Here is a 15,880-nt window from a genome sequence, read left to right as displayed (position 1 = left end):
ATTCAGAAATTTGTATAATTTTATAAAAGAGCAATAGGTGAGTGCTGTGAGGGCTGTTCTTCAGTGACACCTGCAGCTGTCTTTTGTGGCAGTCTTGCTGGCCTGAGGCCTCTCCTAAGAGAATTGCCCATGACCTCATCTCTGCAAGCTGGTCATCTTGCCAGTTTTTCCCATTATGCATTTGTAGAGGTCATATATGAACTGATATGTGACTCTTGCCAGTTAAAAGCCCATGGTATTATTTTACCAAATTCTCTTCAACCTAAAAGGAGAAAACTGGGGTTCGTGGACCTTTAGGGTCTTGTAGCAATTATGGAATTGGCTTTTGCCCACTTGGGAGGCAAGTGCCTTGGCCCTAGGCAGTCCACACCTGGGGCAGTGGGCCAGAACTGGCCAGTGAGATCGCACCTAGCTCTCTCATCTGCCTGTCATACACTATGTGTGTCTCAGTTCAAGGAGTCAAATTGAAGTGTTTGTCACAAATTTGGATAAATATTAGTTTAATCCAGTTGTCCAGTACTGCATTAGTTACTTGTGGCCTCCATAAATAATCATAACCTGTGTGCTTAAAACAGAAATTTATTTCCTCAAAATCCTGGAGGCCTAAAGTTCAAAACCAAGTTGCCAGCAGGGCCCTGCTTTGAAGGCCCCTGCTTCTAAAGACTGCATTCGGGTCTTGCAGTATCTGCCTCTGACTCACCAGGGGCTCTCCCTGTAAGTCTGTGTGTTCTGATATGACCTCATTGTAACTTGATGACCTCTGTGTAGACCCTATTTCCAAATATAGTCACATTCATGGCTACACATTTGGGACTTCAAATCTCTTTTGAGGGGACCCAATTTTTTCAACAAGCAAAATGCTGATGATAATGTGTAAGCAAAAAATTGTTGGTTTAGATTTGAAGTTACTCCCTCCTCACCACCCGCCCTAGCCTCTTCAGCTATGATGTGGATACTGATCAGCAAAGCTTCTCTTGAAAGTTGAATTGCCCGCCTCAGCGCACAGTGCGACTGTGACTCAGTGCCTCGATTCATTGACCATTAGCAGGATCAGGGCCTCTGAGCTATAAAACCTACTTGAATGTCCGACCTGCTCTAGGGAGGAGTTCACAGGTTCACATCTTTGGAGAATATGACTCACCTGATCTGCTTGATGCTCTTGCAGTTCCAGGAGACATCTACACTGATTATGTTGCCACTCGGTGGTACAGGGCTCCTGAGCTTCTCGTGGGAGACACCCAATACGATTGTTCCGTCGATGTGTGGGCTGTTGGTTGCGTTTTTGCAGAGCTCCTGACTGGCCAGCCACTCTGGCCTGGAAAATCAGATGTGGACCAGCTTTATCTGATAATCAGAACACTGGGTATGAATTGTACTTTATGACTCACGGGTGTCCCTAAAGTGTTATAGTATTATTATGTTAGCGTAATGATAAGAGTTTTATTGTTTCTCCAAAGTGCTACTTAGGATGATGGTTATGGGTTCTGAGTTGTGGCCAAAGCCCAGTCCTTTTCTCAGTACATAGAGCCGTAGCTCCTCTCAGTGAGTTTTCAGATACTTTTCCAAGAAAAACCAACTAGCCATGGAATAAACTATACATTTACTTCCATGGTGGGATAAGGTAGGGATAAGTATATAGTCTGCTGAGCTTAATTAAGAGCTTAATTAAGAGATACTGAATCAAATGCAAAGGTTTTCCCCATTTATGCAAGAGCAGAGGTCAGCAATTTTTTTTTTTCTATCAGAGACCAGTGATAAGAATTTGGGGTTTGTAGGCAATACAGTCTCTGTTGCAACTCTTCAACTCTGCTCTGGTAGTGCAAAAGCAGCCATATCCAGCCTGCCCCTGCCTTTTCCGTGGTTTTAAAATGGCACAAAATACTATTCTTTTTATTTATGTTTAATCCATTTAAAAATTACAAACCATTCTTAGATCTCAAGCACTGGTCCAGATTTGGCCTGAGGGCCTTAATTTGTAGACCCCCTGCCCTAGAGCTTAAGAGTTTTTTATTTTCTGTTCGAAGTGACTGCCAGAGTTTAAAACAATATTAACATATCTCATTTATATGTATAGTACTCAAGAATTTACAAATTACTTTCATACATGTTATTTCTTGCTGAAACTTGTTGTGGAAATAAAATCATTTTTTTAAGAGAGTGATGGAGAGAGAGAGAGAGAGAGAATTTTTTTTAATATTTATTTTTTAGTTATCGGCGGACACAACATCTTTGTTTATATGTGGTGCTGAGGATCGAACCGAGCCGCACGCATGCCAGGCGAGCCACATCCCCAGCCCTAAAACCATTTTTAATTGTGCCCATTTTGTTTTGTAAATGAGAAAAGTAAGGCTTAGGGAGCCTCCATGATTGGCCTAAAGTCATATATCCAGTATAGAATAGGAATAAGACTGATGGGGTTTTTTTCACAAGTTTTCAGAATGTGTTAGCATGCTCAGGAGTTTTCATAGTTGGAAGAGAATATAACCCCAACATTAGCTGCAGCCTTCTTCCAGAAGCCTGGATACAAAGAAAGTGATACCTTTGCACCCAAATGAGTATGTATTGTTTACTTTTCCTAGGCTCTCCTGGTAGCATGGCTGCTGTATATTTCCCTGTTTGTTCCAATACATTCTCCTAGAGAATTCAGCCTGAAAATTTGGGGCAGAGTATAACCACAGACCATACCTTAAGTGTATATTGTTTAATTGTTTTACTATATTCATTAGGTTGATATAAGACTGACCTGGTTTGAATCCTGGGTCTGTCATTTACTTTACCATGTGATCTTGGACAAGTAATTAGACCTCTCTGAGCCTCATTTTCCTCATTGATACAGTGAAGATTAAAAATAGCAATACTGCTGTGATTGAATGAGATAGTATATGAAGCCCTTAGCGCCATCACCTCACCTGGTCTTTTGATAGAGGCTATATGGCAGGCCAAACCACATGCAGCAAAGAGCTTTATGTGAGAGAATTGGCCTTAAGTCCACAGATGTGCTTTTGCAGGGGACCAATCCTCCCATATCTAGAGAAAATAAGCCGGCACCATATTTCCTTCATACCTGGACCTTGAAAGCTAATCATTGTTTACATACTTTATGTTTTTTTGACCAAAATTTTCAAGAGCTACATGGTTTGTGTTTTATAGGAAAACTAATTCCAAGACATCAGTCCATCTTTCAAAATAACCAGTTTTTCCATGGCATCAGTATACCTGAACCTGAAGACATGGTAAACTGCTCTATTTTGGATATTTTATTTTTTGTGTTGCTACTTTCTATAAAAAGGTAGTTCTTTCTTTTTTAATATTTCGCTTTTGGCTTCTATTTTCTATACTAAATATGAACACAGATCAATGTTAAATTTAAGTTGAAATATATTTAGTGTCTTACATAATGCCTTGATCATTTTAGTCAAAGCACTGATGTTAATTTTCCCCAAAATAATTATTTCTTCATAAACAATACTTAGTCTTCCTTATTTTGAAGATATGCATGCTCAATTTTTTCAGCTTATGAAACAAAGTTCAAATCAATTTAAAAAAATAAACTTTTTGGGGAGTTGGATATTTAGCTCACTTGCAGAATATTCACCTAGCATATGCAAGGAAGACCCTGGATTTAGTCCTGGCCCTAAAAAAAAAAAAAAAAAAAAAAAAAAAAAAACACTTTTTTGTAATTTTTATTTTTCTATGTAAGGTCATTTTACAAAATAATCCTTGTTATACTCATTAAATTCCAAATTATCCATCATCTCTGTGCTCTTGCGATGGTCTCTGCCTTTATCTGGGAATGTATCAATAACCATTTGACTCTCTTGCCCTCTGTAGACTTGATTTCCTGTCTGTGTTACCCAAGTTCAGACTATGACCTTTAAAACTCCATATGGTCTAGAATCTGCCTAGGGAAGGAAAGGAATGTCAAGAGAGGCACGCATCCACACTCAAGCTGTGTTGGAATCAGAGTAGCATAGGGATGGGAAAACGTCTGAGAAAATCTGAGAAGCCAGATCATGATTTATGGCATGTGTGAGCAACCTGAGGTTCAAATAGTCCCAACTATCTCTAGACACCCTGTTCATTTAAAGTCAATTAGTTGGTGTAATACCTTGATTTGTACTGATTTTTTCATTTTATTTCTTAAAATCTTCAACAAATATAATACAGGGTTATGGGTTGAATTATAAAATTAAAGATTATCAAAGAATATTTATATAACATGTGTTTAAAGAATAAGATACAACAAACTCACATGAGTCTGTAGCCAAGTTAAAGACATAGAATATTACTATTGTCTTTGGAGCTTCCCCATCTCCTTTCTTTACTACTCTGAACCTTATGTTTATCTCTTTGTTGATTTCTATAATTTTGTACATGTAGTTCAACATATTCTCATGAATGCTCAAAACATCCTTATAAGTAGATCAGGCACAGATACTAGAACACCATGGTAGGATTTCGGAAGCAGATATTTTTTAGCTTCAGATTTGAAGCTTTCCCATCTCCTTCTCTCCAAAATAACCAACACCAGTTATAAGACAGTCAGTGCAACTTTCTTGAAATTAAGACAATAACTCCAGTTTAATGACTTTCAGAATTTTACATCAATATAAAATATGTAAAAACATGATTTTTATATATAAGGAATCATCTAACATATTAAGGGAAGTGTACTTAATGTCACTTGTAATATTTAACATATATGAGAAATATATGTTACTTTGTTGTTATATAACATTGAAATTCTTTATTTTGTTTTCCAGGAAACTCTTGAGGAAAAGTTCTCAGATGCTTATCCTGTGGCTTTGAATTTCATGAAGGTACTTAGAATTCATTATAACTGGGCTAGGGGTATAGCTCAGCGGTAACATGTATACCTAGCATACTTATAGCCCTGGGTTTAATCCCCAGCACCAAAAATTTAATTAATTATAACTGTTATTGACTGCAAATTGTAATGACTAAAGCCAATAATTCTGGGAGGGATGGACAAATAATTCCAAAGTGAAATATAGTCATTAAAAATGATAAGGAGGGCTGGGATTGTGGCTCAGTGGTAGAGCGCTCGCCTAGCATGGGCGGGACCTGGGTTCAATTCTCAAGACCACATAAAAATAAAGGCATTGTGTTGTGTCCATCTACCAAAAAAAAAAGATATTCTCTTTCTCTCTCTCTCTCTCTCTCTCTCTCTCTCAAAAAAAAATGATAAGGAATATCATTATCATGGGGTAGCTCAGTTATAATGCCCTTACCTAGCAAGTGTGAAGCCCTGGATTCTATCCCTAGCACCACCACCAAAAAAAAAAAAAAAAGATAAGGAACTATAAAATAATTTTAGCTAAAGGGACATCAGTGGCTTAAGCAGTAACAGTTCTAACATATCCACCAAAATTAGTAGCTAAGATCAGGCAAAAGAGAACCATGCAGACCTATATAGAGGAAACCTACCTCATAGAACAGACCTATCCCATACAGTAGACCCAAGAGAGATTGTTAAACAAAGAACAAGTTTTGATCCAAACCTGAAGAAGCTTACCAATGACCTGTCTGCCATTTGTATTTTGCCAACGGAGGCCACACTAGCAGGTGCTAGTGACCCATCCATCATGGATGCTGAAAGTACTCTGAGAGATGGACATGAAGATCCAGAAGTGATATCTGTCCTTAACAATCAGTTAAGTTCTGTCTGTAGCAGTGCTTTCTAAATGTGGCTGCTCAGCAGAATGACCTGGGACCTTTGTAAAAATACAGTTTATATATCTAGCCTTAAGTTCACCAGGAGAATTTCCATGAGTAGGACCTTGAAATTTGTTCTCTTTAAACATTCTCTTAGATGGCATGATATACAACTCAGTTTGCAATTCATCTGGTCTAGCCAGTGGGCCTTTTAGATGACCCAGAGTCAACTTTCTAGATTAGTGTTTGTGCTAGGTGCTTGTGTCTGCTGTGGTGCTATCCAGGGTACTGGACTTCTTCAGTCTGAGTCCTCCTGAGGCTCAGAGCCTGACACCTCTAAGCTGACACTGCTCTTACCAGTGCTGCACCTGACTTCAGCTGCCAGCTGACCTGCCTCCACCCCACACTCTGCAGGTCCTGTCTTAGAAGCCCAGTTCCCTGCCCTTGTTCTGGTGAGTGTTCTGACCCACCAGCAATTTAGCAAAACCTCCAAGCAGTCAGACACTGCATGCCCAACCCATTCTCAGGTGTAGGCCAGAGTCTGCCTGTAGTTGTTTCTCAAGTTAACCTGAAAACTTCACAGAGCACAACTCTAGGGGACATAAACGTTAAGTTATAGGACAAGCTCCTGATCTTCATCTCCAAAAGAGGAAGCACCCTGATGGCTTGCCTAAGAATCTAGATGAAGCTGGGTTTGTTACTCAATTCTTTGATTTAGACCCATTAAGTATTGATTAGAGATCCAAGAATTCTCTATGTGGTCAAGACTTGTGCTATTTTATGACTACACCCTATCTCCTAGACTCCTGCCCATGTTAGATAAAATAAAATTATCTTGAATTAATGATAATTAAGACATCTTTGACAACAAGTAACTACTATTTGCAATAACAGGTAGTTTTTCCATGATACCAGATTATAACCTATGCAGGAAGGTGCTCAAGTTGATGAAGTGTTGGCCAATGACAGTGCCAAGGATAGTGGTGACATGTATCAGCCAATCTGTGGCAGGTCTTTTGTGTTCTCTTCATTAAGTTTAAAATGAGTCCATGGCCATAATCTTTATTATTGATTACTCATTTTCTCCATAGTCCTGACCATCCTACCACTGTTTCCGTTTGTATGATCATCAGGAACACTGTAAATGACTAGAGATTTTGTTAGAGAATTTTCTGCCAAATTTGAAAATCATTTTTGTTTTCTTCTGTTGTTGTTGTTGTTTGTTTGTTTGTTTTGTTTTGTTTTGTTTTTTAAGAAAAGGATCCTGACTTGGACTTACAGTTCCAATTTCTCATATCCCATCTTTAGGACCTCTTCCATATTGGAAGCACAACTATCAGGGTGTACCTCTGAAAACTCACCATCTTCTTGATGTACATAAAATTATTAATCCAGGCAGGCAAGGACTCAGAAGCCCTAGCTCCCACCCAATCAAAATCAGTGCTTCCAAAATTAATCAGCAGGACATTGTTCCAGTCCAAGCTTCTTCTTAGAATCAGAAAATGCACTTTGAAATAAACACTCAGAGGTCTTTATTGATGAATAAAACTAGATTTCAGTAGATCAAAAGCCCCTACAAGAAAGTGAATGAGGGCTGGGGATGTGGCTCAAGTGGTAGCGCACTCGCCTGGCATGCATGCGGCCCGGGTTCGATCCTCAGCACCACATACCAACAAAGATGTTGTGTCCGCCGAGAACTAAAAAAAAATAAATAAATAAATATTAAAAATTCTCTCTCTCTCTCTCTCTCTCTCTCTCCTCTCTCACTCTCTCTTTAAAAAAAAAAAAAAAAAAGAAAGTGAATGAGTGCTGGGGATATAGCTCAGTTGGTAGAGCATGCACAAGGCCCTGGGTTCAATCCTCAGCACGGAAGGAAGGAAGGAAGGAAGGAAGGAAGGAAGGAAGGAAGGAAGGAGGGAAGGAGAATAAAGTAAAGATATATTTGAAAGGAAAACTGGTAGGACTTAATTATGACTTATACATAGGGAGTAAGAAGAGAATGGCAAGGATGAGGTGCCTGACTCTGTTTCCCAGCTGTTGGCAGATCTACGCTCTATTTGAAGTCTCTTGGCAAGGATCCTTCCTGGTCTCTTGCAGCTTCTGGGAGACTTGGGCATTCCTTGGCTTGTGATGTTATAACTGCAATCTCCACCTCTGTTATTGAATAGAGGTGCATTCTTTATGTGTCTGTCTCTATGCTGTCTTTAATTTTCTTATAAGGATTCCAATAATAACTGAATTGTGGGGTCTACTTACTAATTATGACCTCATCTGAACTAATTACATCTGCAAAGACCTTATTTCCAAGCAAGGTCACATTCTGAGGTACAGCAAGTTAGGAATTCAACATGTATTTTGTGGGGGACACAATTCAACCGGTAACAGTGTTCTCAAGACTAAGAAGTATTATTAAGTAGACAGTTACATATGTGGCTCTGGAGTTCAGAGGACAGGACTGGAATAGAATTATAGATGTGGAAAACTCTGATAAACCTTTGTAACTGAAATCATGGGCATTAATGAGATCAGTAGAAATTTAGAATAGGTGAGAAAGTGGGGAAGCTAGGACTGAGTCTGGAAGAATTCCATTCAACCATTAGGGGGATAGTACACTAGCAATGGCTAGTTGAAAGAGAGTGGTCAAGAGATAGAAGGAAGGAAAGGAAAGGAAAAGCAAAGACCAAGAAGAGAGTTTTAAGAAGGACCCTAGCTGGGCACCGTGGCACATGCCTGTAATCCCAGCAACTCTGCAGACTGAGGCAGGAGGATTCCAAGTTAAAGGCCAGCCTCAGCAATTTAGTGAGACCAATAAAAAGGACTAGGGATGTAGCTCAGTGGTTAAGCACCCTGGGTTCAATCCCCAGTACCAAGAGGGCAGGGGAAAGGAGGAGGACCTGGTCAGTAGTATTTAATACTATTGAGATCAGAACTGAATATAACTATTGGATTTATGATATAGAAATAGAGGTTATGGGTGTTAATAACAAAAGCCACTTGTGTGGAATGATGGAATCAGAAGTTGGGAAGTGATGAAGAAATAGAGACTATCACAGTTTGTATTCAAAATAGTCTTTCTGTCTGGTTATAGCCCTGACAGTAATAGGATTTGAGAAGACTGCCTCCCCATAGCAGCTAGAACTAATATATGCATGGATCAAGACTTAGGGGTGACCTGCCTGGAGCAAGTCATAGTCACAGAGGGACAGGTGAGTCTGGTTATGCTGAGCAAGGTCATTTCTTGAAGAGCTGGACTAATCAGATACTGCTCTAAGGGGCAGGTGACAGTGCTTAGAGACCTGTAACATTCACAGGGGTCTCAGAGATCTGAAATCAACTTGGGTTAGGAAGGAGCAGATGTGACAGGGCAGCCCATGGCTGGGGCAGCATCAGGCATGCAGTTTTCTGGATACCTGACTGCCTCAGAACAATATTTGTTATGTCAGTGACCCTCATTTCTCTCTTATGGCATAGACAAGAAATTTCAGGTCATCAGTGCCCGGGTGTTGTAAACCTGCTCCAATTATTTATGGATTGGAATCTGCCTTTATTAGATGGGGGAAAGCTTCATTCTCTGACCAGAGAATATCAGGGCTTCTCAGGAAAAACCTCTTTGTGTCAGAATTGCCAGTGGCTCCTCTGTTGTCACAGTGCTCCCTGATCCCAGAGGCAGTCCTAGAGACTCCTGATAGCCTTGAATATGAAGTGTCACAATACCTAGTTCCTAGGCCTTTACTTCTCTGGTATGAAAATACATTTCATTTCTCCATGTTTTAGGTTCTTTCCCATTACTGAGGTTCACACTTCCTCAGCCATCTTATACCGGTGGTCCTCAGACTCCAGCATATGGCATAAGAATAACCCTAGAGGGCTAGTTACTAGGCCCCATCTCTAGCACTTTTGCTACAGCAGGTAGGACCCTAGAATTTACTATGCTAACCAGCTCCTGGGGCCATGCTGATGTTGCTAGTTCAACACTGGAAAGACTCCTATGGTTTGCTTTTACCAGTGATGAAAAGATGTCTTAGTGGGAACATGTCATTTACACGTGGCCTTTCCCAGAGACATTGAGTATCCATACTTCTATCCTGAAGCAGCAAAAAAAAAGAGCAGCTCCATTTTTTTGTTTGTTTGTTTTTGTGCTTGGTACCAGGGATTGAAGTACCACTTTACCACTGAGCTACATCCCCTGCTCTCTTTATTTTTTTATTTCAAGAAAGGGTCTCAATGAGTTTTCCAGGCTGGCCTTGAATTTGCAATCCTGCAGCCTCAGCCTCACAAGTAACTAGAATTACAGTTTTGTGCCCTGCACCAGGCCAAAGAGCAGCTCCATTCACCAGTTCAAATATAATAAACACACTTGGTTTTCTAAACTAATGTTTACTCCATCAAGTTATTGTTCAGGGCTTGGGGCACAGTAATAAAATAAGCCCCTCAAATACCTGCTTTGCTTTTCTATTCTTCCAAAGGGGTGTTTGAAGATGAATCCAGATGACAGGTTAACCTGTGCCCAACTCCTAGAGAGCTCCTACTTTGATTCCTTTCAAGAGGATCAAATGAAAAGAAAAGCACGTAATGAAGGAAGAAACAGAAGGCGTCAGCAGGTACCTCCATTCAAAAGTTAATGTGCTCTAAAAATTATTCCATTTTTCTACCTTTCAAAGTGAGACAAGGTAGACGCCAACACCTTTTCCTGTTCTGGTTAAGTTGCATTTGTTTATCTTAATAAATATTGATGATTGACGTAATAAAATCTAAAACTATGAAAATATTCAGATTGCTGTGAAATCTTATTCCAACTACACTTATTTTCTCTTTGAAACGGGCTCTCACTATGTTGCCTAGGCTGGTCTCCAACTCTTAGGCTCAAGCAATCCTCCTGCCTCAGCCTTCCAAGTAACTGGGACTATGGGTGCACACCACTGTGCCAGCTTGCACTCAAATAATCACATAACTCGTTTACTACATTGGCAACCTGCCAGATCGTGTATGTAAAATATAAATTTGTACAGTGAAACCCTGATTACAACAGAACTGAGTTTTACTTCCATTACAAAGAATCCAGTTCCCTTTCCGTTGCCTCCAGATGCACAATAAAAGAAATTTTACTCTTCCATTTTTCACCCATGAAGACAGCTAGGTCTGCCTTTTTAGGCTTTACCTCAAAATCAAGGACAAGCTTTGCCAGAAACAAAGGGATGAAACCAGACATCTGGGAATTAAATCCTATCTTAAAATGGGCTAATATTGCAAAACAAAATGGTGACTCTTATGACTAACCTTAATTTTGCAGCTTATTAGGTCCTTCACTTGGTCTCAGAATAACTTTGAAGTTAAAACAGAAACTTCATGAAAGTAGGTTTCTTTTGGTTAGAGGTTTTCTTTTTTCTTTATTTTATAAACCCAGCACCTAAAACAATATTTGACATATGGAAGGTATTTAATAAATACTAATATATGTATACATGTATATATATGCATAAATATATTAGTATTTATACATATATACTAGTATTTATGCATATATATACATACATACACACACACACACACATATATAGTTTACTAATAAACTAAGATGATAATTTTCAGTTTATCAGAGGCTGACCATTATCACATTTTGTGCTTACTTAATCTTCCATCTTCTATCTTTGATCTAGTTTTTGGTCATTTATCCTCTCATTAGCATGCCTTCCATAAAGGAAAAGATAGTCTCCCCCCTTCAACCCCCCATCTCTTAGTAGTTAAAACAGAAGTTTGTTGGGAGGAAAAAAAAGATCAAACTAATTAATAAAATGAAATGTTAAATTATTTCTGTGTATGTAAAATATCTGGGTTTCCAATTTTTTATTTCATGGGCCATTTACCCTTCACTATTAATCTTGCACAAATTAAGCCCAGTGCCTATTACACTTATATAACAAAAAAAAAAAAATAGTTTGTTTAAATAAGTTTTAGGCAACAATCTAAAATACAGTGTGAATTGTGTAAAAAAAGATCATTGCTCCCTTAAAAATATCTCACCTATTCTGCACCACTGGCCTGGGAGGAAAAACAGTGTCACAGCCCACCCTGCCTCTTGCCCCCACCCTTATTTGTTTTTCTACCTGAGGAATTGTCATCACACTGGCCTTGAGGGAGCTGGGGGCTTGAGGTGCTGCTTTCCCTTTAAGGCTCTGGTGCACAGCCAGGCCACCTTCTCCTTCACGAGTCCAACTAATGCCAAGCAGAAACTTCACAGAAGGGTTCCAAAGACTCCGGGACAACAGAAGGAAAAGGAACACAAAGGCAGCGTGCACTAGTTAATCTCATTTAAAAGATTACAATGTGTTCTGTACCCTTAGTAAACGGCATCTTATCCACCCACACCCCATGGGCCCCATTCAGCACCCACCATGAGACCACACTCAATAGCTCCCTCTGCTTAGGGAGGCCCAGAGAGCAAGGCCAGGGCTGGAAGAGGATGCCGTTCAGGTTCTGGTTTTCTTTCTGAGGACATTCCTAGAAATTACTTTTATCAGAAAAGAAACTAAAAATTACACAAAGATTTTTTTCATTCAGTGTGATTACATCTTATAAGTTCAAATTTCTATCTAGATTCTGGTTTCTACGTCTCTGAGCGAATGACCAACATCTTCCTTACGAGTAAATAGTGTCTAAGAGGTAGTAGTAAAGAGGTTTGAAGCCCGTGCTGTTTGACCAATATCCTAGCTTTTAAAAATGTGAAATGAGGGAAATGTCAACCCCTGGAATTATTGTTTTATAGCTGATAGAGAGCTGTTTTTAAAATATTGACTAAATATTCAGAAATAAGTGTATCGGAATAAAATAACAGTACATCCATGAAAATCCTGGAATAACTAATAGAACCTAACTTTCAAGTATCAGAGGATTGCCATTTTTGGAAAGATAACTAAGCATGATTTTAAAATTGATGCTTTTGACATCTTTATACCATACATATCCTTTTTGTTTTTACCACCTTTAACTCAAACTGTATCTGTAGGAATTGTATTCAATTTACCTTCTTATTTTTGTCTTGTTCTGCTATTAGAATCAACTGTTGCCTCTCATACCAGGAAGCCACATCTCCCCCACACCTGATGGAAGAAAACAAGTCCTCCAGTTAAAATTTGATCATCTTCCAAACATTTAGGAAAATGTTCTTTCAAGTGCAAAGTAATTTAATATGTACATATTTTTGTACAAGCGAGATAGGAATTCTCAGTGTTTCAAATGCAAATGAGCCATATGAAAATTAAGATGCCTTCTAGAATTGTTTTGCTCTGATCATTGCTGATTCCTTTCCCTGTGCTTTTTACATGCCAACTTTATCTTTTAGAACATTTTCTTTAAATGTTATAAGGCCTGAAACTGAACATATGGAGGAAACATTTTCAATTTCATCAGAGCTGTCCTTCTTAGACAATTTATATTGAGAATTTGTGGACTTATACTTCAATTTATGAAAAAGATTTTCATTTATCAACCTGCTTCAACTGAACCCATAATATCTTAAAGCTTAACGCATAATATCTTATCAAATCTCCCACCTATATGTTGTTTAAGGAATGACATTTTGTTCCTGCATTTTAATTCACTCTCATTGTAACTATATCTGTTGAGCAAAACTGGTATTTCATGTTTATATTGGTGTAGGATGGGAAATTTGAAAGGTTATCTAGGTTTATTCCTTGATTCCAGAGCAGACTCTATATTTCCTCTGCCTCATGAGACATTGACAATTCTATTCTTAAAGCTAGCTAGAGAAAATTCAACACACATTCCATACATAGAAAATTATGGACAAACAACAAGGAATCACTATCCTCTTGATAATAATGATCTTGAATTACTGCCTGCTGATTCTGATGTACCTCATGATGCCCTATTCTTTTTTTCTGACTTAATCATCTCCATACCTAAACCAGTCCTCCTTAATGTGTTATCTGAACAGTTCATTGCCAATATTTTGTTCCAAATATTGGCATCCATAGCTTCTACAAACTTGTACTGCCCCCAAACTGTTAAGGGCATCATAAACAGGTCCAGTTTGTAAATGCATACAAGAGCAAGAAGGTTGTCTTTTAGTAATTTCATTTTGTTTCTCTTATCAAAAAAAGAAAAAGAAAATGAGGTAAACACCTCAATAGGTAAGACAGAATTGTGCTGGAGTATTTTCCCAAGTGAACTTGACATACATTCCCCCAATACAACACACACACACACACACACACACACATATTTATAAGTTTTGAACTATCATAGTAGATGCCTTTATCTTGGAAATCTAAAATGAAGCAGAATGATTGAAAAAACTTTTAGTTTGCTAATATGGAACTCATGTACAGGGCTGTCTATCACTGTCTGGCAGAAGGCACAAAACAGTGATGTTCCCATCAATAAAAATTAAGAGTATTGGATTAACTCTTCCCTGCTCCTAGGCTGGCATTCTTGCCTAAATGTCGACAAATTTTACACATATACTACATTGCAAAAATTCTTTGTGTCTGGCTCCAAGAATTAAGCATATAGAACATCCTATGTTCTTCTCTGAAGATCCATTGCACTTATAAACATGGCTGTGTAAACTTCCAGAAAATCTCATTCAGTTATTTAGGAGCATCCACTTTCCTAAGGAATTACAGCATCTAAATAAATCATTTCTTGCCCAGTAGAAGGACTTTGACAGGGGTAAATATAAGCTGTCAGGGTCTTATTACTTCATCTTGTTGTCAAGAGTGTACCTCTTCAGATTTGTGTTTCTTGCATTTTAAAATAGGATGATATCACAGGTTCAGGGAAAATCGGGAAGAAAAGATAAAAGGCAACTTTACTGACAGATTTCTTTTTAGCCATCATAGTTTTTTTTTTAATTTAAGCCTTTTTATTACCAAACTCCTCATCTGCTCCAGCTCTCCCAAACATATATACATATTACGCATGCATGTCTACCTATAATGTAATACAGAGAGAGAGAATGAGCAGGGAGTATGTGGCTCCATTATCTATTTTGCTTTTAATAGTACGTTTAATGATGAAGTTTTGGCAGGGATTGGTGGGATAACTGTCTTCTCTTATTTTTGCTTTCATGTAAGAATTAATTCAGGAGTCCTATATTCCCATGCCTGAAGAATGTAATATATTTTGTTGTGGTGGAGTTTTTTCCTGTTTAAAAAATAATTAATTCAAACTATCATATCTCTCTGTCTCTTTTTTCCTTCAAATCTATCACTGGGTATCCCTGGGGAAGGGAAAGAAGAAAGCATCTAACCTTAGAAAATGTTCTGATACAGTCATATTGTTATATTACTGTGAAGAAAAATAATCTTCTGGTTACATTTGCCAGTGTGGTTGTCCCTAGGTGACCCAGGCTACATAGCATTGCTGCCCAAGCCTGTATCACTCTGGGGCACAATCCTCAAGCTCTTTTCTGTTTCAAGTACAAATCTCTCACCTCCAAACTACACAAAATTTCCTTGCACTTCTTAGCCCAATGCACTTCAGGATCTGTGCCCAAATTCAGTGATGACTCTTGTAAAACTCTTCAGTAAGCAGTCTTGCCCCAGGCTCTTCACATTAGCCCACTTGATTCTGTGACTATGTGTTTCCTTTAGAGAATTGTACAATTTCTGACTTACCTGGGTCTTGTCTCATTCTTTCCAATTTCAACCTTTTAATCTATCACTGTCCCAATCCTGTACCATCATGGTGAGTGATGCCACCTGAATGTCACTCTGAATGCCCCCTCTGCATGATCTCTTCTCACTTTGCAGGTTTCCTCAGACTTCATAATGTGTATCTGGGAGACTCCAAACTACCTTTTTGCAGTGCTCTTTGCTGACCATTAAAGGCTTTGAGCCAGTCAAGGTGGTACAGGCCTAAAATCCCAGCAACTCAAGAGGCTGAAGCTGGAGGATCACAAGCTTGAGGCCAGCCTCAGCAACTTAGGGAAACCTTGTCTCAAAATAAAAAAATTAAAATAGCTCAGTGTTTAAGTGCCCCTGGATTCAATCTCTTGTTTAAAACAAAACAACAATAACAAAAAACAAAAACAAAAACCCCATAGACTTTACTTACTCTTAGAGAAGTTTCATTTAAAAAAAAAAAAAGGAAAGAAAGGACACTTAATTAGACTCTCTTAGCCCTGGAAGCCAAGGTGCATGGCCTGTCTTTAGTCTCTGATTCAGTCTTGGGGATATATGAA

General features: G+C 38.6%; 1 protein-coding gene across 1 annotated transcript in view; it reads left to right on the top strand.

The window, feature by feature from the left end:
• Cdkl4 (cyclin dependent kinase like 4) overlaps positions 1–12,829 on the top strand; it is a 35,131-nt gene extending 22,302 nt beyond the window's left edge. Inside the window, exons 5-9 of the mRNA XM_026410117.2 lie at positions 1,166–1,363; positions 3,151–3,233; positions 4,764–4,820; positions 10,143–10,277; positions 12,728–12,829. Of these exons, the coding sequence (XP_026265902.2) occupies positions 1,166–1,363; positions 3,151–3,233; positions 4,764–4,820; positions 10,143–10,277; positions 12,728–12,829 (575 nt within the window). The remainder of the gene's footprint in view (positions 1–1,165; positions 1,364–3,150; positions 3,234–4,763; positions 4,821–10,142; positions 10,278–12,727) is intronic.
• Positions 12,830–15,880: the final 3,051 nt, after the last annotated feature.

The sequence above is a fragment of the Urocitellus parryii genome, chromosome 12 (genome assembly GCF_045843805.1).
Source record: "Urocitellus parryii isolate mUroPar1 chromosome 12, mUroPar1.hap1, whole genome shotgun sequence".
NCBI lineage: Eukaryota > Metazoa > Chordata > Mammalia > Rodentia > Sciuridae > Urocitellus > Urocitellus parryii.
This window is presented reverse-complemented; position numbering and strand designations above follow the sequence as displayed.